The sequence below is a fragment of the Procambarus clarkii genome, chromosome 52, assembly GCF_040958095.1.
Source record: "Procambarus clarkii isolate CNS0578487 chromosome 52, FALCON_Pclarkii_2.0, whole genome shotgun sequence".
NCBI classification, from domain to species: domain Eukaryota; kingdom Metazoa; phylum Arthropoda; class Malacostraca; order Decapoda; family Cambaridae; genus Procambarus; species Procambarus clarkii.
In genome coordinates this window covers 21,142,149-21,164,888 of record NC_091201.1, presented here as the reverse complement: position 1 = coordinate 21,164,888, position 22,740 = coordinate 21,142,149, and the positions used below count along the sequence as shown (strand labels likewise).

The window sequence follows — 22,740 nt, the reverse complement described above, 5'->3', positions numbered from 1 at the left end:
GACACTTGTGTACCATATATACAAGAGGTACATGGACACTTGTGTACCATATATACAAGAGGTACATGGACACTTGTGTACCATATATACAAGAGGTACATGGACACTTGAAATATAAATTATTGACCCAAGTTTTTGTGACTAAAATAAAACTCAAAAATAAAAGTTATATATACTGAGAAATGGGGAAGTGTAGAGAGAGAAGATGAAGAGGGAGAAGGTAAAGGGGAGAAGATGAAGAGGGAACTGAAAGACGCAGGGGGAGGAAGGAGGCTCCACAGCCACATCAGGAGGAAAACAGCAGTGAAGAAACAAGTGATGAAACTGAGAAAAGGGGAGAACAGATACACAGAGAATGACAAGGTGGTGTGTGAGGAACATAACAAGAGATTCCAGGAGGTCTTCACAATAGATCAAGGGGAAGTCCCTGAACTGAGAGAGGGCAATAAATCAAGCAGTTTTGGAAGAATTTGACCTCACCAGTGATGCGGTCAAAAGGAATCTGTTGGAATTGAATGTAACAAAGGCTGTTGGGCCTGACAGAATCTCACCGTAGATACTAAAAGAAGATGCATAAATACTAAGTGTGCCACTCTCTATGGTGTATAACAGGTCACTGGAAACAGGAGACCTATTGGAAAGCTGGAAGGCAGCTGATATAATCCTAATATACTAAAAGGGTGAGAGGCAACAGGCACTGAAAAACAGGCCAGTTTCTCTAATTTGTATACCATACAAGGTGAAGGAGAACATTGTGAGGAAAAAGTTCTAGGGGCATTTGGAGAGAAGGAGTTTTGTAACACACCACCAGCAAGGGTTCAGGAATAGTAAATCGTGCCTCACAGGTTTAAAAGAATTCCATGACCAAGCGACAAAAATTTGGCAATAAATGGAATTCATTAGACAGTGATGCGGTGGAGGCTGACTCCATACACAGTTGCAAACGTAGATATGATCGAACCCAATAGGCTCGCTCTCTCTCTCTCTCTCTCTCTCTCTCTCTCTCTCTCTCTCTCTCTCTCTCTCTCTCTCTCTCTCTCTCTCTCTCTCTCTCTCTCTCCCCCCTCCCCCCCTGACACCATCCCAGCCCGGCGCCCTTCACACTGACCCCGTGACATTAGTCTTACATCTAGAGGCCCACAGCTGCCAGCTCTCGCCAGCTGGAGACAGGACAAACACACATGTGTGCTTGCACACACACACACACGCACGCACACATGCACATGCACGCTTACACACTTACCGGGGCCTCGCGGCTGAGTGGACAGCGCTCTAGAGTCGTCCTAAGAACTCAGGTTCGATCTCCAGCAAAGGCAGACACAAGTGGGGAGAGTTTCTTTCACCCTGGTGCACCTGTTCACCTAGCAGTAAATAGGTACCTGGGAGTTAGACAGCTGCTTCCTGGGGATGTGTCTGTGTGCGCGCGTGTGTGTAAGAGAAATAAATGTAGTAGACATAATAGAGAAAAAATAAGGAAATAGAGAGGCAGGGTCCAAGAGCTAATAGCTCGAATCAGGAGATACAAATTGTAAACACACACACACGCACACACACAGGAGGATATCAGGAGTTGATATCACACCAAACTTGTCTCCTGAAGTCCACATAAAAAGAATAACGTCTGCGGCATATGCGAGGCTGGCTAACATCAGAACAGCCTTCAGGAACCTGTGTAAGGAATCATTCAGAATCTTGTACACCACATATGTAAGACCAATCCTGGAGTATGCGGCCCCAGCATGGAGTCCGTACCTTGTCAAGCACAAGACGAAGCTGGAAAAAGTCCAAAGGTATGCCACTAGACTAGTCCCAGAACTAAGAGGCATGAGTTACGAGGAAAGGCTGCGGGAAAAGCACCTTACGACACTGGAAAACAGAAGAGTAAGGGGAGACATGATCACTGTTACCTATCGTACGTTAAGGCTCGTGACTCTACAGCAGCCAAACTTTAATTACGTCTAGGGATACGACACAACTGCTGTTCTCAATAGCGAATCACCAGTATAACCCCTTGATAAGTAATGAGCACAAAATAAATCTTCATAGGACTGAAGAATAGATAAAACAATCTTATATAAAATTATATTAAATAAATCTCAATAGCAAACAGATGATTATATGGTCACAATATATCACATTAAAAATATCACTGTAACTTCCAGACATTAAATTAAAATATTATATGTATGGCTATGACAGAACAAAAATGTAACTTAACTCCAACAAGTTGTTATCTCCCTGGTTCCTGCTCAGCTACTGAATAACAAAACGCGAGAGTCAAAAAACATTGCCTTGCCCCGCGAACAATTTGCCAAAGTTACAATATTATTTATTTCAACAATGGAGCAATACATTGTGACAAGAGTAATCTTAAACTAACTTAATGAATAATTAATACATATTGATATACAAAAACAAAGCAATTGTTTCTTTTCATAGTAATTAAAATATGCATACAGAAGAGAATAATGGCATGCACCCCAGCAACGGACGATCCCACGACAATTTGCCAGATACAGTTCACTCAATTATTATTCACCTCTGTTACCCACTTATGATCACATATAAATCATTAGTTCCCGTGGGAAAACTGATCACACAAAGAAATAAAACAATCATTCCCACGATACGTTGGGCCTAACGCCAACACTGTAACATGAATGTGCATTTGCATAGAACATATAAGTATAACAATATACATGCTTGTAATTTATACACAATTATCAATGTACATATTAATATATTTACTTACGTATCTTATAGGAGTACGTAACACTTCCACCTCCAAGAAAAAAAATGCAATGGATTGAAGATCAATGGCATTTTTTCCGAAGTAAAAATGTTAAGTAAAAAGAAACATTTCATTTATGGTACATCAAAACTTCTTGACAAAGCATCAGCAATAACATTTTGTCTGCCTGGAATATGTTTGATTTCTACATTAAATTCCTGCAAAACGATGACCAGCGCAGAATTCGTTGGTTCTTGACTTTCATCATATTTATAAAGATTAGGGGGTTGTGGTCTGTAAATACTAACACTTTATTTCCTGATAAGTAAATCTCAAACTTTTTAATTGACAATATAAGACCCAACGCCTCCTTTTCTACCACGGAATAATTTCTCTGAGCTGCATTAAATTTTCTAGAATAATAATACACAGGATGCTCAATCTGGTCTAAACCAACTTGAATAAGCACAGCACCTATTCCAACATCTGACGCATCAATGTATAATATAAATGGTTTATCAAATTGGGGACTAGCAAGAATAGGTGAGGTGGACAATATGCCCTTTAGGTTCTGAAAAGCATTCTGACAATCTTGTGTCCACTGAAACTTTACTTGCTTGCGTAACAAGTTTGTCAAAGGAGCAGCTACTGTTGAAAAATTTCTACAATAACGCCTATAGTATGCACACATACCAATAAACCGTTGGACTCCTTTCTTATTGGTTAACACTGGGTAGTCCACAATGGCTTGAATCTTATCTTGTAAGGGGATAATCTTACCTTGTCCTACCTCGTGTCCAAGATAAGTTATCGTACCTCTTGCCCAACTACACTTATTCATGTTTATGGTTAACTTTGCGTTTTTCAACACTGTAAACAAGTTCTTAAGGCCTAAGAGATGATCGGCCCAATTCTTACTGTACAAAACAATGTCATCAAGGTAGGCCCTACAATCTGGCACATCCTTGAGTAAGAAATTCATGAATCTTTGAAAAGTAGCAGGTGCATTTCTCAAACCGAATGGCATGACATTAAATTCATACGCACCATCAGGTGTAACAAAAGCAGTAACCTCTCTAGCATACTCTGTTAATGGAATTTGATAATACCCTTTTGACAAATCAAGCTTACTTACATATTCGGCATGACCTATGGACTCTATACATTCTTCCAACAAGGGTAAAGGAAAAACGTCCACTGTAGTGTTCTTGTTCAGTTTCCTGTAATCCACGCACAATCTCCAGGTTCCATCTGGTTTTGGCACTAACAAACACGGAGAGCTCCAAGTACTTTGACTTGGCCGAATGAAATCATGCTGGAGCAGATATTCCACTTCCGCTTGTATAATTTTCCTCTTTTCGGGATTCACTCGGTACGGATGTTGTCGAATGGGGGTGCTGTCCAGGAGCTGAATGTCGTGTGTGATGAGGTGGGTCTGGGTAGGAACCTCCCCAAACAGAGATGTATGGTTGTCCAGCAGAACCTGGAACTCATCACGTTGTTCCTCCTGTAAATGACATAGCATCTCCCTGCCATTGGAACTGGAACTGAGAAGTTGGATATTAACATCATGTCTCTCACTACAATTATCCTCAGGTGGTAACTCTTCCCGACTAAAACAAGCTACTACACCAGGTCCAACATAAGCTTTTAATCTGTTAATGTGCACAGTCATTTGGGGTTCTGAAAGATTAGGGTTAATTAGTTTATAAGTTAGGTCTCCCACCTTGTCTACCACTTGATAGGGTCCTGCGAACTTATGGGACATGGAAGTCCCCATACGAGGTTTCAACACCAACACCAAATCTCCGACATCAAACGACCTTAGCTTAGCTTTGAACTTCTTGTCATATCTTACTTTCATGGCTTGTTGAGTCCTTCCCAGATGTTCTTTCGCCAACTCACGAGCCCGACACAACTTAGCCTTGACCTCACTCAAGTACAATCCACTCTGATGAACAGAGACATCTCCCAACAACTTTTCTTGTAGCATTTTAAGAGGACCTCTTACTTGGTGACCAAACACTAGTTCAAAGGGTGAACAGCCCAATGACTCTTGTAGCCCTTCTCTAGCAGCAAACAACACAAAGGGGAGATTCTCATCCCAATTACGTGGATGAGTTTCTCCGGTTGTCTTCAGCATTTGTTTCAAAGTCTGGTGGAAACGTTCAAGTCCACCTTGGCTTTGGGGATGATATGGACTGGATAATTTGTGCCGAATCCCTCGGGATTCGCAAAAAGTTCTGAAAACTTGAGAAAAAAAATTTCCCCCATTATCACTCTGAATAACTCTAGGCATTCCAAACAACGAAAAGAATCTTTCAAGACACTTGATGAGATTATGAGCCTTGGTATTCCGTAGAGCATAAGCTTCAGGAAATCTAGTAGTCATACACATGAGAGTGAACAAAAACATGTTACCCGATTTAGTCTTAGGTAAAGGACCCACGCAATCAATTACAACATGAGTAAATGGTTCATCAGGAACTACAATAGGTTGCAATGGTGCTCTAGGTACAGATTGATTTGGTTTACCAACAATTTGACAGGGTATACAGTTATGACAATATCTGACCACGTCTTTCTTTAACTTTGGCCAGAAAAAATATTTACTTATCTTATGGTACATATTCGTGATACCTTGATGACCTCCCATGGGGTCATCATGTGCAGCCTGCAGGACCTGCCTACGATAATCATTGGGGACAACGAGTTGGGTTCTAATCTCACAATCCTCTGAAGAGGGAGTTCCCTTGGGTCTCCACCTTCTCATCAGAAGTCGATCCTTGAAGAAGAAACCCGTCCCTTCCTCCAATGCATCAATATTATCAGGAGCCTCAGAAATACACTTACTTAAACTAGGATCAGTAGTCTGTACAACACTTAAGGGCAATGACTCAGACTCAGCAGCGAGCGGGCAAGAACCTAGTAGCTTGATCTCTTTTCCCGATTGATCAGAATAAAATGGAGTCATAGCTACTTCGGCCTCACTCTCGACAACTGGCGCACTGGAGACAAGCGGGCAAGGTACAGATAGTTCAGCCTCCTCACCTTCACTTTCCTTGTGATTTAGGTTCGGCGGGGCTTCTACTACGGCCTCACTCTCATCATCCAGTCGAGTCATAAAAGAATCCTCAAGATCCACCTCCCACTCCTTTACTGAAGGGGTCCTGGTCTTGGGAACAGCAACCTCAGTGAAGACAGGATTACTCTCACCTGTTTTTCCCATTGATCTAGTAACAACACAAGCAGGGTAAATAATATCATCATCTGCTTCTGGTTGAGCTAATACAGTATGGGGTTTAGTTAACATGATGGGACACTTGGGCCCTACAACCATTTGGTTGCCAAAATCATTACCTAGAATAATGTCTACCCCAGGAATGGGCAGTTGTTTACTTACACCAACATTACACCATCCTGAAGTATATTTAGAATCAAGGTTAACTTGCAATAAGGACACTGGTTGCACACTTCCGGCAATACCCTGGAGAAGCACAACTTCACCCAGATCTCGGGTGTCAACATCATCAAGTACCTTCTGGGTAATAAGAGACTGTGAAGCTCCAGTATCACGGAGTAATTGAACAGTCTTATGTCTACCATTATTACATAATAAGGTACCTGTGGAAATATAGGGTTTGAATTCAGCCATCCAATTGGGACTGACTGTAATACATGAATGATTAATAGGTTGCACTCCTTTACTCATAATAAGACCAGTTGGTCGTAGTTCAGGATGCAAACTAAAACATGAAGAAATCACATGCCCCCTTCTCTTACAATGGGTACAATGTTTGACAGTGGACACACTGGTAGAACCAACTGCCGGTTTAGAATTAGCATTACTAGGCTTAGATGATCCTGGCAATGGAGTAACCATCTTAGGGTTAGTAAGAGAAGAGTTCACGGGAGTAACTGTCGCACCAGGAGGAGACTTATACTGATAAGGAGTTCGGTGAGCATTGAAATTTACTCTACGACTAGACTTAGGTGAAGTGGCCGTAAACGGGGCCTTAGTCAGCAACTCATGCTCATCCGCGAGCTTTGACAGCTCATCAATATCTGTTACATTCTTTTGTTCTGCCATAAAAGTAGACAACTGGTCTGGGAGACATGACAATACTTCTTCCATTATAAGAAGATTCTTTAGAGCATCAAAATCAGTGATTGCAAGTGACTTTAACCATCTGTTGCAAAAATTCGTCTTCTGACGAGTAAAATCTGCTATTGTCTGATCCCTGATTCTCCTTAGGTTCCTGAACTTTTGCCTGTGTGCCTCTGGATTTAACTGGTACGCATTGAGGATGCTTTTCTTTACAAATTCATAATCAAAACTATGAGCGTCAGGTAGGGTTGTGAAAACCTCCTGACTACGCCCCTTAAATTGAGACTGCATAATGGCTACCCACTGATCCCTTGGCCAGTTCATACTGATGGCAATTTTATAAAAATGTGCAAAGAAAACCTCAGGATCTTCCTCATTGAACTTGGGCAACTCTATATACTTATTCATCCTGATGGGATTATTATCACTATTTGTTGAAACATTACTAGTATTTCCATGCCCAGCTGCCATACGCTGTGCTTCAAGCCTGAAGTTAGTGTTAGCCATTTGTTGTTGAATCTCTAATTGTTGCTTCTTTGTGGCTTCTATTTGCAACTGTGCCGCAATTTCTAAACGCCTAGTCTCAAGCTCCCTTTGCTGAGCTTCAGCTTCTAATATTTTCTGTTCCCTTTGAGCTTCAAGCTTAGCATTGGCTATTTGCGCTTCTAACTCAAGACGCTTTAACGTCATCTGATCACTCGACTCCTCTCTTAACTCCTCTAGAATTTCTTCCTCTAACTCCCCATTCTCAACAAAATGCGTCACAATGACTTTCAATATTTGGGCTTTAACCATTCTATTGCTGGCGGTCAAATCCAACTGATTTGCCATTTGTATTAACTCAGTCTTTTTAAGGTTCTGAATCCCTTCAAAGTCTGGTTGAGCCAACAACGCTGCAACTTTCTCCTCCATCGTTACTAACACTTGGCACTTGATTCACAAAAATAATTAAAACAATGGCACTGCACTACACTTCACTGTAAAATTGTCACCACACTGAAAATTCGCTTGGCCTCACTGCACAAACAAAATATATAGGATGACTTACCTCAAAATCGTGAAACGTTGTTACTTGACACACAGGAAGGCTTGCTTGGCACATGGAATAGTTCTTAAGAAACACACAGAGACACTTGACACACTGGTACCTAGGAAGGCAAGGTTAGATTAGCATAATTAAGGTTAAGTGGAACAATATTTCCCGGCACAGGCCCCCATAACTCTTTGTTACCTATCGTACGTTAAGGCTCGTGACTCTACAGCAGCCAAACTTTAATTACGTCTAGGGATACGACACAACTGCTGTTCTCAATAGCGAATCACCAGTATAACCCCTTGATAAGTAATGAGCACAAAATAAATCTTCATAGGACTGAAGAATAGATAAAACAATCTTATATAAAATTATATTAAATAAATCTCAATAGCAAACAGATGATTATATGGTCACAATATATCACATTAAAAATATCACTGTAACTTCCAGACATTAAATTAAAATATTATATGTATGGCTATGACAGAACAAAAATGTAACTTAACTCCAACAAGTTGTTATCTCCCTGGTTCCTGCTCAGCTACTGAATAACAAAACGCGAGAGTCAAAAAACATTGCCTTGCCCCGCGAACAATTTGCCAAAGTTACAATATTATTTATTTCAACAATGGAGCAATACATTGTGACAAGAGTAATCTTAAACTAACTTAATGAATAATTAATACATATTGATATACAAAAACAAAGCAATTGTTTCTTTTCATAGTAATTAAAATATGCATACAGAAGAGAATAATGGCATGCACCCCAGCAACGGACGATCCCACGACAATTTGCCAGATACAGCTCACTCAATTATTATTCACCTCTGTTACCCACTTATGATCACATATAAATCATTAGTTCCCGTGGGAAAACTGATCACACAAAGAAATAAAACAATCATTCCCACGATACGTTGGGCCTAACGCCAACACTGTAACATGAATGTGCATTTGCATAGAACATATAAGTATAACAATATACATGCTTGTAATTTATACACAATTATCAATGTACATATTAATATATTTACTTACGTATCTTATAGGAGTACGTAACAATCACAACCTACAAAATCCTCAGGGGGAATCGACCGGGTAAACAAGGATAAACTATTCAACACTGGTGGTATGCGAACAAGGGGAGGCCAAAACCGTCAGTAATTTCAAAGCTTTATATAACAAAGAGTACTGGGAAGACGGGGCACCACGAGCGTAGCTCTCATCCTGTAACTACACTTAATTACACACCTTAAACAGAAGTATACAGATATGTCTAAAGCCACACCACCGTTACACCAGTCTAACAGAGCTTGCTAACTGTTAACACACAACGGCTGCAACACTCGCTCCTAACAGACAACATGACCATACTTCATAGGATCAATTCTATAGTATGACTGCCGAGTTCCTTGTCCGAAACTCTGGAAGGAACACGCGTTCCTCTCAGTAGCACCAATCACACATAAACTTTAATCTATATATATAAAATTGTAAATGTTCGTTTGCTCAAAATCGCTAATCTCGGAAAGTTTTCGTATGAGGGAAATCTCTGAAACCTCCTTTACCGATTGCTTTGAAATTTTGACACAAAGTTGCATTCGAGCATCGTAATGCAACGTAATACCTTAAAACAAAATCACACTCCATTTCATCTGAACAGCTAAAACCATTATCTTGTACCAATCCCAGTCTTGCCTCGCCAGATGTCAGGAAACCCTTCGTCTTCAATATCGACGCCGGCAGCACCGACGGTGGGAGTATCATGATACCACAACGATTTGGGATCTGGTCATTCAGCTACTACAGTCGTAAAGGAGCCACTCACCATCGTACCTTGCCTGCAACACAACGAACCATATCTAAGGTTATCATCTCAACATCTTCTCGGATCACCATTCCCTTCGGTCCTTGCAGCAGGCTCAGTTCTCCAACCAACCCATACTTCGCTGGGCCCTGCACCACTCCACCATCAACATCTTTCTTATCAACAGCTCGGGCGAATCTCCAATCCACATCTGCATCTCAGACGATAGGAAAAGGCTTTGGGGGAGGAGCTGTTATGGTTATCTCCTGCATATCAGTGGATTCTTCCTGTTCCTAACGTCTTCAATATCAGTATGTTCCTTCATTATCCATCAACATCAAGAATCACCAACAATACCTGCCAAAACTTATTGTCCAGTCTCTCTCGCACTCCCTCCCACCGCCCGTCCTTCAACGAGAGATGCGCTAGTGCAACTCGCCGGCTCCAATTTACCACCAGCAAACTACCACTTACACTACCGTTTTCTGGTCTACGACCCAGCTCCGCGCCAGTATGACGTCAATGCCCGTATATAAGCCCTGGCCAGGGCCGTGGTCAATCAGAAACCATCTGGTGCTCTCACAGCTCAGTTTTGTCTTCCCTTACCTTGGCGTTCTTACGCACGGGTGACGGTTGACATTCAGAGCACATTGTATTAAGTGTCACCTTTTGTCAGTAACGTAAATTCACTTGTATATATTTTATTCTTGAGTGTGTTAAGCCAGATGGTTAAGGGATTTTTGGCATTTATTGTTTATTATTATTTTCTGTAAGATTAAAGTAAATTGTTGTTAAGTTTTGTAATGTTAAATGTTTTAAAGTTTTATTCTCTTATTTTTCACCCACAGTTCGTGTAATCCAACACTAAGTTAGGTGTCAGGCAACACTAGTTGTCACCCAACACTAATTAGGTGTCACCCAGCACTAGTTAGGTGTCACAACAATAGTTAGGTGTCACCCAACTAGTTAGGTGTCACCCAACACAAGTTAAATGTCACCCAGCAATAGTTAGGTGTCACCCAACACTAGTTAAGTGTAACCCAACACTAGTTAAGTCTAACCCAACACTAGTTAAGTCTAACCCAACACTAGTTAAGTGTCATCCAGTACTATTTAGGTGACACCCACTCTTGACACCACATGACTCTTAACACCAGTTAAGAGTCACCCAACACCGGTTAAGAGTCACCCAACATTGGTTACAACACAACACTCAAGTGTCACCACCTTGTCTTGCGCGACTCATCCATTACAGAATGTTGGCGCTGTACAAATATTTACAACATCCTCGTATGATTACGTTACATAAATTCTACCTTTAATTGTCGCATCCTTCTCATCATATGACACAAGTTGTATCATACTTTGTGCCACCGCTCTAGTGGTAAACTTGACTTAGTCTTCACAAATATGACCTTTCAAATTGTAAACTAAATGTAGCTCACTTTAAGGATACAATGTAAGGTTAAGTTAGTGTGCTGAACACCTGTTTAGTCCAGCCGGTATTGTGATGATTTGTACAAGTTGTCAAGGATAACGCTTGTGGTTGTGATCATGACAACGTCTCCGTGTTGTGTTGTTATTGTGACTTATGTTATCAATGTTCTGTACTTCTTGTGTCAACTTTACCGGTTATAAATTCACTTACATCAGTGACTGCAGTTTTTTATTTGATTTCGATATGTTCCAGATGCTTACAAGTGCCTGCAGCGCCGGTACAGGCACCGGGCCTGCAGGCACTTGATCTGTGCTTGGACTCTTGATCTGTGAATCTCTTGCGTTCATTAATGTCTATTTTCTGGGAACTTTGACAGGTAGATGCTGCTGCTGGTGACTGGCTGCTGGTGGTTTACTGATGCTGACCTACACAGTAGTTTATTTATGCTGACCTACACAGTAGTTTACTGATGCTGACCTACACAGTGGTTTACTGATGCTGACCTACACAGTGGTTTACTGATGCTGACCTACACAGTAGTTTACTGATGCTGACCTACACAGTGGTTTACTGATGCTGACCTACACAGTGGTTTACTGATGCTGACCTACACAGTAGTTTACTGATGCTGACCTACACAGTGGTTTACTGATGCTGACCTACACAGTGGTTTACTGATGCTGACCTACACAGTGGTTTACTGATGCTGACCTACACAGTGGTTTACTGATGCTGACCTACACAGTGGTTTATTTATGCTGACCTACACAGTGGTTTACTGATGCTGACCTACACAGTAGTTTACTGATGCTGACCTACACAGTGGTTTACTGATGCTGACCTACACAGTGGTTTACTGATGCTGACCTACACAGTAGTTTACTGATGCTGACCTACACAGTGGTTTACTGATGCTGACCTACACAGTGGTTTATTTATGCTGACCTACACAGTGGTTTACTGATGCTGACCTACACAGAAGTGTACTGATGCTGACCTACACAAAAGTGTACTGATGCTGACCTACACAGTGGTTTACTGATGCTGACCTACACAGAAGTTTACTGATGTTGACCTACACAGTAGTTTGCTGATGCTGACCTACACAGAAGTGTACTGATGCTGACCTACACAGTAGTTTACTGATGCTGACCTACACAGAAGTTTACTGATGCTGACCTACACAGAAGTTTACTGATGCTGACCTACACAGTAGTTTACTGATGCTGACCTACGCAGAAGTTTACTGATGCTGACCTACACAGAAGTTTACTGATGCTGACCTACACAGTAGTTTACTGATGCTGACCTACACAGTAGTTTACTGATGCTGACCTACACAGTGGTTTACTGATGCTGACCTACACAGAAGTTTACTGATGCTGACCTACACAGAAGTGTACTGATGCTGACCTTCACAGTAGTTTACTGATGCTGACCTACACAGTGGTTTACTGATGCTGACCTACACAGAAGTGTACTGATGGTGACCTACACAGTAGTTTACTGATGCTGACCTACACAGTAGTTTACTGATGCTGACCTACACAGTGGTTTACTAATGCTGACCTTCACAGTAGTTTACTGATGCTGACCTACACAGTAGTTTACTGATGCTGACCTACACAGTGGTTTACTGATGCTGACCTACACAGTGGTTTACTGATGCTGACCTACACAGAAGTTTACTGATGCTGACCTACACAGTAGTTTACTGATGCTGACCTACACAGTAGTTTACTGATGCTGACCAACACAGAAGTTTACTGATGCTGACCTACACAGAAGTTTACTGATGCTGACCTACACAGAAGTGTACTGATGCTGACCTTCACAGTAGTTTACTGATGCTGACCTACACAGTGGTTTACTGATGCTGACCTACACAGAAGTGTACTGATGGTGACCTACACAGTAGTTTACTGATGCTGACCTACACAGTAGTTTACTGATGCTGACCTACACAGTGGTTTACTAATGCTGACCTTCACAGTAGTTTACTGATGCTGACCTACACAGTAGTTTACTGATGCTGACCTACACAGTGGTTTACTGATGCTGACCTACACAGTGGTTTACTGATGCTGACCTACACAGAAGTTTACTGATGCTGACCTACACAGTAGTTTACTGATGCTGGCCTACACAGTAGTTTACTGATGCGGACCAACACAGAAGTTTACTGATGCTGACCTACACTGAAATTTACTAATGCTGACCTACACAGTAGTTTACTGATGCTGACCTACACAGAAGTGTACTGATGCTGACCTACACAGTGGTTTACTGATGCTGACCTACACAGAAGTGTACTGATGCTGACCTACACAGTGGTTTACTGATGCTGACCTACACAGTGGTTTACTGATGCTGACCTACACAGAAGTGTACTGATGCTGACCTACACAGTAGTTTACTGATGCTGACCTACACAGAAGTGTACTGATGCTGACCTACACAGTGGTTTACTGATGCTGACCTACACAGAAGTTTACTGATGCTGACCTTCACAGTAGTTTACTGATGCTGACCTACACAGTAGTTTACTGATGCTGACCTACACAGAAGTTTACTGATGCTGACCTACACAGAAGTGTACTGATGCTGACCTACACAGTGGTTCACTGATGCTGACCTACACAGTGGTTCACTGATGCTGACCTACACAGTAGTTTACTGATGCTGACCTACACAGACGTTTACTGATGCTGACCTACACAGACGTTTACTGATGCTGACCTACACAGTGGTTCACTGATGCTGACCTACACAGTAGTTTACTGATGCTGACCTACACAGACGTTTACTGATGCTGACCTACACAGAAGTGTACTGATGCTGACCTACACAGTAGTTTACTGATGCTGACCTACACAGTAGTTTACTGATGCTGACCTACACAGAAGTTTACTAATGCTGACCTACACAGAAGTGTACTGATGCTGACCTACACAGTAGTTTACTGATGCTGACCTACACAGTGGTTTACTGATGCTGACCTACACAGTAGTTTACTGATGCTGACCTACACAGAAGTTTACTGATGCTGACCTACACAGTAGTTTACTGATGCTGACCTACACAGTAGTTTACTGATGCTGACCTACACAGAAGTTTACTGATGCTGACCTACACAGAAGTTTACTGATGCTGACCTACACAGAAGTTTACTGATGCTGACCTACACAGAAGTTTACTGATGCTGACCTACACAGAAGTTTACTGATGCTGACCTACACAGAAGTTTACTGATGCTGACCTACACAGTAGTTTACTGATGCTGACCTACACAGAAGTTTACTGATGCTGACCTACACAGAAGTTTACTGATGCTGACCTACACAGTAGTTTACTGATGCTGACCTACACAGAAGTTTACTGATGCTGACCTACACAGTAGTTTACTGATGCTGACCTACACAGTAGTTTGCTGATGCTGACCTACACAGAAGTTTACTGATGCTGACCTACACAGTGGTTTACTGATGCTGACCTACACAGTAGTTTACTGATGCTGACCTACACAGTGGTTTACTGATGCTGACCTACACAGTAGTTTACTGATGCTGACCTACACAGTGGTTTACTGATGCTGACCTACACAGTAGTTTACTGATGCTGACCTACACAGTGGTTTACTGATGCTGACCTACACATTAGTTTACTGATGCTGACCTACACAGTGGTTTACTGATGCTGACCTACACAGTAGTTTACTGATGCTGACCTACACAGTGGTTTACTGATGCTGACCTACACAGTAGTTTACTGATGCTGACCTACACAGAAGTTTACTGATGCTGACCTACACAGTAGTTTACTGGTGCTGACCTACACAGTAGTTCAATGATGCTGACCTACACAGTAGTTCACTGATGCTGACCTACACAGTAGTTCACTGATGCTGACCTACACAGTAGTTCACTGATGCTGACCTACACAGTAGTTCACTGATGCTGACCTACACAGTAGTTCACTGATGCTGACTTACGTTGTGGTTGAACATAATTATAAACAATGGTTAAGGTTTTATACACATATTCTTACACAGATATTTATTAACATAGTATTACACAGTTTATTAACACAGTTCTACACAGTGGTTTATTAACACAGTTCTACACAGTGGTTTATTAAAATAGCGTTACAATGGTTCATTAACATTGCCTTACATAGTGGTTTATGGACAGGTGTCAGAGGGCTGAGGGGTCAACCTGCCACTATTCTCACTATTCCTGGTAAGTGTGCCTCTTTGAGTCACTACGACTGTCACTACAACTGATTTTGTTGAATACGTCTTCAGGATACATATTTATATGGATACTAAGACAGAAACACCTTCTGATGCTCGTTAATCTTGCTCTGTGTATGGGGGACACTTTGATCTGTGTATGGGAGGACACTTTGATCTGTGTATGGGGGACACCATTCTCTGTATACAGGGGGACACCTTGATCTGTGTATGGGGGACACCTTGATCTGTGTATGGGGGACACCTTGATCTGTGTATGGGGGACACCTTGATCGGTGTATGGGGGACACTGTGGTGTATGTATGGGGACACCTTGCTCTGTGTATGGGGGACACCATGATCTGTGTATAGGGGGACACCTTGATCTGTGTATGGGGACACCTTGATCTGTGTATGGGGGACACCTTGATCTGTGTATGGGGGACACTGCGGTGTGTGTATGGGGACACCTTGCTCTGTGTATGGGGGACACCTTGATCTGTTTATGGGGAACACCTTGATCTGTGTATGGGGACACCTTGATCTGTGTATGAGGACACCTTGATCTGTGTATGGGGGACACTGGGGTGTGTGTATGGGGGACACTGTGGTGTGTGTATGGGGGACAATTTGCTTTGTGTATGGGGGACACCTTGGTGTGTGTATGGGGGACACCTTGCTTTGTTTATGGGTGACACCTTGCTTTGTGTATGGGTGACACCTTGCTTTGTGTATGGGGGACACCTTGCTTTATGTATGGGGGACACCTTGCTTTGTGTATGGGGGACACCTTGCTCTGTGTATGGGGGACACTTTGCTTTGTGTATGGGGGACACTTTCCTCTGTGTATGGGGACAGCAAGCAAGGTATATGGGAACCGTTAGTGGGGGTCATTCGTGGTGTATGGGAACCGTTAGTGAGGTCATGCTTGGTGCATGGGATCGTTAGTGGGGTCATGCTTGGTGTATGGGACCGTTAGTGGGGGTCATACTTGGTGTATGGGACCGTTAGTGAGGGTCATACTTGGTGTATGGGACCGTTAGTGAGGGTCATACTTGGTGTATGGGACCGTTAGTGGAGGTCATACTTGGTGTATGGGGACCGTTAGTGGGGGTCATACTTGGTGTATGGGGACCGTTAGGGGGGTCATACTTGGTGTATGGGACCGTTAGTGGGGGGGGGGGGGGTCATACTTGGTGTATGGGGACCGTTAGTGGGGGTCATACTTGGTGTATGGGGACCGTTAGTGGGGGGTCATACTTGGTGTTTGGGGACCGTTAGTGGGGGGGGGGTCATACTTGGTGTATAGGGACCGTTAGTGGGGGTCATACTTGGTGTATGGGGACCGTTAGTGGGGGGGGGTCATACTTGGTATATGGGGACCGTTAGTGGGGGTCATACTTGGTGTATAGGGACCGTTAGTGGGGGTCATACTTGGTATATGGGGACCGTTAGTGGGGGTCATACTTGGTGTATGGGGACCGTTAGTGGGGGTTGTAATGGAGCCCCTTCTATTTCTCTCCAAATCCGTCTTTAAGAGTCAAATCAGCTTTCCCTACTGATTCTCTGAGATGCAGGGAGTCTGTTGATATATGTGGCGACCACATCGGCCGCCTGATGAGGGAGAAATTTACATTTATAAGTTTGTAGGTAAAGGGGGAAGTGGCGCCCTTGATACAAACAAAATGGTAGCCCCCCTAACTACAGGCCGCCATTTTGTGGACGACGCCAGCTGACTGAGGATTGGCTGACTTAAGTCACGAGCGACCAATTAGAGTCTGCCGTGACGTCACCAAGTGCCCCTGGCGGCGCCGGCGGTGGTAACGTCAGAGTTGATCTGACTGTGAGAGTGGAAGGACGTTCCTCGGCCAGCTCTCGAGGACTGGAGACTCTGGGAGCCTTACTCAGTGGATTAAAACTTGCCATCGTAGTCCACCATTGTTATTGGAGACCCTGTGCTTCTGGGAAGCAAGAAGAAACCAAGTTTATTGGGCAGAGAAGGGCCAAAACATGGAAAATCAGTCCGTGACGACGCAGGAGGACGCTGCCTGACGTTGAGGGTCTGGACAGTGTGGCGGGCAGGCCTGGCTGTGACTGGATCACGTTCACTGAGGATATTGGATGGACTACTTCGTTCCTAGGACAAGGTGCAACGCCTTTTGGAAGGAACTGTGTGTATACTGTGATTAGCTCAGTGCCCACTGGATGAGTCAGGATATCTGAAAGTCTGGGAGTGGTTCGGCGACGACGCGAAGGCTTCACGACACCTGAGGACTTGTGAAACGGTCTTGGATCGTCAAGGACCGACTCAGGAAGCGTGGAGACCTCACACCATCGAGGGACAGGCGTCGTGAGCCAGGAATGTAAAGGTAGATCAACTTCCCTCCCATTGCCCCTTTGTTGAGTAGGCTAGATAGGCCACGATATTTATCTATGTATGTTTCAGTAAAACATTGATACATTAGTAGTAGGATAGGTTGTAAGGCAGCTTGCGTCCAGGACTGTTGAAGAGGACAGTGTGTGTGGATGTAGAGGCAGTTGGAGAGGAGGAGGCCGACGTGGACGAAGCGGCCCCCGTTTGTGAGACCCCCTTTTACATCTGCCCAGCTGAAGGAGTAACAGGAGGTCGTGAGAGAAGAATTGCCGACGAACCCAGATTATTTATGCTTTATATCCATTTCTATCATTACTTATTTATGTGATCATGTAGCTTATGTTAGTAAATATCACGTAATTTATCATTGTGTTTAAGTGCGCCTCCATAATGATCTTTATGAGCATACACGAGGGATGTCATAGTCCCACCAAGTCCCATTACGTTTTCTAAAGAAGTTCTTAGTGGCTGGAGAGTGGTAAAGCAGCACAGACTTATATAAAAGTGTACCCTAGGCTATCCGTCCAGTATTAAATGTGTCGGAATAGCAACACTTTGGCAACAAGCAACATAGTGGCTGGAGAGTGGTAAAGCAGCACAGACTTTTATAGAAGTATACCTTGGGCTGTCAGTCCAGTGTCAAATCTGTAGGAAGAGCAACACTTTGGCAACAAGCAGTATAGAGTGTACCCACTGAACTGCACTGGTGGGGTGCAGAGATCTCAACCCAGCTGGCGACCTTGTTAAAATTAAGATAGAGAAGGTAGGCGGGAAACGAATTCCTGCAACTTTTTGTCTGGCAGGCAAGACTCAGGGTAAGTTATTGTTAAAAGGTAAGCCTGGGTCTTCCTTCACTTCTCATGTCTAGGCCAGAATTGCTAATAGCAGTTTCCCTGTGGTTGACTGAAGGGCTCCCAGGGTGAATCAGAGGCATCCCCAGTGGTGGGAGCGAAGACCTGCAGTGGTGGGTATTACTGGTCCTCTTCTGTGGGACCAAGTGACTCTGGGGAGTCACATGATCGGAGAGACTGAGTACTGTCTCCTGAGCCCTGGCAGCCCCTTGCTAGCGGAGCCCCAACCCACCCCACGTGACAAGAATTGGCGACCTGGCCAGGATACATTCGTCACGGTTCAGTGTTGTCAGGGTACTAATATAGTGTTGCCAGTGAATTCAGTGATAGTGTTATTCAACCAGCTAAGGGACTGAACCGGTGAAATTAGCACCTACTAATTTGTCTATGCTGTCGTGTATGCTCGATAACATAAAGATGGAGGAGGATAAAGTAAAGAGATTTATTGAAACGAGGAATGAGAAAATTTTGGAGTGTACCAAAGCTCAGCTCCAACAAGTTGCAAACCACTTTGGGATCAGATTGAGGACGACTAAGGTAGCGGAGCGTAGGATAGAGATCATGGCATAGCTCACAGCTCGAGAGGAGACGACGGGAGAGGAGCTGTCCCAAGAAGGGCCGTCCCAAGGTGAGCCGTCCCAAGTAGAGCCATCCCAAGCACCTACCAGTGTGGCCAGAACACGCAGTGAACGTGGAAGCAGTGAAGGATCCATTAGTAGCAGGAAGAGCGTGCAGTTGGAGATAATGCGAATGCAATTAGAGGCCCAACTGCCTCGAGAGGAGAAGAGAAGCACAGCTGCAACGCGAGGAGAAAGAGAGGCGCAGCTGCGGCATGAAGAGCGTGAGAGGGGCGCAGCTGAAACGAGAAGACAGGGAAGCCCAGCTACACATGCAGCGAGCCGAAATAGAGGCAAACAGGGAGGTCGAGCTGAGGTGCGTCGAACATGGGCTAGTCTCAATACCTGCACGTCGGGACGACCTCAAGGCCCGGGAGCACGATCTACCCACCTTTGATCCTCTGGAGACCGAGGCTTTCTTCGACCATTTTGAGAGGATTGCAACATTGAAGGAATGGCCGGAGGAGGATTGGGCTGCGTTAGTGCAGAATGGATTGACTGGTGAGGCCAGAGAGGCTTATAACATGTTGAACATCGAGGAGTGCGCCATATACGACACAATCAAGAAAGCGGTGCTCCACTCATATAGACTAACCCCGGAGGTCTACAGGAAACGCTTCCGTGATTGCACAAGGGCATCGGGAAGGTCATATGCTGAAGCTGCTCGGGACATGGAGCGCAGGCTTTTATGGTGGCTGAAGGCCGAAGAGGTAGAGACGATGGAGGAGCTGAAACAGTTGATTGTGATGGAAAAATTCATGTCGATGCTCCATCCGGAACTCATGGTCAGAGTAAAGGAGGCAGGAATAAAGGACCTTAAAGCTGCAGCAGACCGATCCAACATGCTGGAGGAGGCACTGCATCTCAGAAGGGAGGAACCGCCCAGACACTCGCCTTACATCAGGTCTGGAGGGAACTTCAGGAGTTCAGGAGGAGCGAGGACGGGCGGGGACTCTCCCAAGAGTAGTTTACCCAGCGAGGTAAACCGGTTCAAGAGCTCGAGGGACGCGGGAAGGAAGCCCCAAGCAGTGAGCAGTGGACCTAGCTCGGGAGCAGGAGCTGCTGCCCGGGAACCGACGAAGGAGGAATATGGGACTGTTGTTAGAATAGGAAAGAGTATTTGTTCATACTCCATATTATAGTGGACCCAATGTGAATGGTTGGAAAATGAAGTTGGGTGAACACCCCTTCGTTTTTGGGGCCACCGTGAAGTTTGGGAAGTCAGACCCAGTGGAGGTTGCAGTTCTTCGTGATACGGGTGCTGACATAAGCATGGTAGCCAGGAGTATTCTTTCCAATGATTTTATGGAATCACCTGTGTACAGAGAACAGGTTACAGGTGAAGTGGTAACCTGTAAGATTACAGGTTACCACTTCATGAAGTACAGCTGATTGCCGACTGTGGAATCGAGAATGCTATCATAGCTGTAGCCCCTAAGTTACCCTTAGAGCATGTACCGATGGTGCTGGGTAACGACCTCGGTGGAGGTAGGATACAACCCGATTGGGCCAGGAGTTCCTATGTGTCAGGTACAACCATGCTAGGTGAGGCACCAGTGGACTTAGGTAGTGGTGAAGAAGCCGACCACAGCAGTGATAACGTCGTCAGGAACGACGACGACGAAGGTGGAAGTTGTGACAGTGCCCTCTCCAGTTTCTCCCATATGCCAGCTGTAAGAGTCATATCAGCTTACCAGCAGGTTTTCTGAGATGCAGGGAATCTGTTGAGGTACGATGTTACCAAAATTGTTGCTTATTTGGGGAGAAATTTGCATTTGTAAATTTGCAGGGAAGTGGAAAAGTCGTGCTCCAGGCACAACAAAATGGCACCCTCCCTGCCTGCAATCCACCATTTTGTGTGCGGCACCCACCGGTCGGTGATTGGCTGGCTGACGTCACATGTCTTGATTGACTAATCAAAGCCCGCCCCTGGTTCTGTGACGTCACTGGGAGACCTGGCCCGCCGCCTGCAGAGCACCAGGCACTCAGAGATATTTGGCTCTCAGTTGAGAGCAGACGTGCGCCGATCGAGCTCTCGAGTTCCGAGGTGTAGGAGCCTCCTTAAGTGGATATACACAGCCTTACAAATATATAGTGACTACCAAGGACTGCAATACTTCATAGAAGTGCGAAGAAGCCTATTCCAGCGGTGTAAGGGCGCCGTGGACCGTGAGCTGATTAGTCTTTGAGAAGTCGAGAGGGAGTTACTACAGCTGGAGAAGTGAGTAACTCGCCGTCAGTGGAACTCCAAAGCATTCAGAGCTGTTGTGATTGGATCACACCCACTAGGAACTCGGAAGGGAGAAGATGCATCCAGATCCATGAGTGGGTGGTCTCGGTGAAGGAGTGCTTGAGGGAATGCCGTGTGCAGTGACGACTGGACGAATCAACGCACAGGAACTTCACTCAGGAAATGAGCACGGAGATGAAGAGGATCTTCACGACGCCTACGGACTGGTGACACTTCTGGAACGTTGAGGAACGACGTGAGGAACGGAGTACCCAGCGAACGGCGACTGGAGCCCAGGCGTCTGAGGACAGGATATGTTAAGGTAGATCATTTTTCCCTCCTATATTTCCCCTGATTGTTAGGCAAGATTGGCCTATTGTTATGCTGGGCATTTATTAGAATGCATACAAGTCATAGGAGTAGATTAGGCTGTGGGACAGCACGTATATATCATTCTACTAATTGGTGAAGACAGCGATTTGGCGGCTGGTGGAGGACTGAAGAGCTCTGCTGATGGAGTCACCCCAGTGAGGGGGGCCAGGGATCCCTTTAACTCGATCAGCTGATGTGAGTTGCCAGCGGCCACCAGAGGAGTGCTGCTGTCACCATTATTATTATTATTATTATTTCCATAAGTCTATATATATACCTCGTGTATTTGTAGTTTACTTTGAGTAAATTTTTATTTTATCACTGCTTTTGATGTAACCTCCATCTTCACTGAGCTTTGTGGATGAGTGATATATGATGATACTGTACTGGTACTGGCATTAAATAGAGAGAGACCCTTTGTTGGCAACACGACATTAGATTCGAACACTGGCACTGGCATTCCCTAGAGAATGACCCTGAGTTGGCAACACGACTGTACATTTGAATTCTAGTACTGGCAGCATATAGAAAGGCCCTGGGCTGCTGTAAATATATTATATTCTAACTAATGGCGTTGCTGGGACGCAGAGAGAGAATTACCCAGCTGGCGACGAGAAGGTGTGAGGAGGAATTGAGGCTATGGCCGGAAGTTCGGCAAATTCTCTGCACGCATAGGTGGGCAGGCACCGGTGGGGATGTCACATACTGCAGGAACTGAGTTTAGCAGTGTGAGCTGGGCCTTCTCCTCTCCCCCTTGGGTCCAAGGTCAAATAGTGATGACCAGTCCTGAGGCATGACTAGGAGACCTCCCTGGGGGTGATATGTGTTACCCTAGTGAAGGGGGCGAAGACCCATGGTGCGAGGTTATAGGATCAGTAGCACGATCCCCCGTTGTTTAACTGTGACTTCACGTAACACAAGGCCAAGGTGAGTGGTGCATGAC

General features: G+C 44.4%; 1 protein-coding gene across 1 annotated transcript in view; it reads right to left on the bottom strand.

Moving 5' to 3' along the window:
- LOC123752227 (probable serine/threonine-protein kinase clkA) overlaps window positions 1–7,751 on the bottom strand; it is a 15,005-nt gene extending 7,254 nt beyond the window's left edge. The window contains exon 1 of the mRNA XM_069304440.1: window positions 7,660–7,751. Within this exon, the coding sequence (XP_069160541.1) occupies window positions 7,660–7,751 (92 nt within the window). The remainder of the gene's footprint in view (window positions 1–7,659) is intronic.
- Window positions 7,752–22,740: the final 14,989 nt, after the last annotated feature.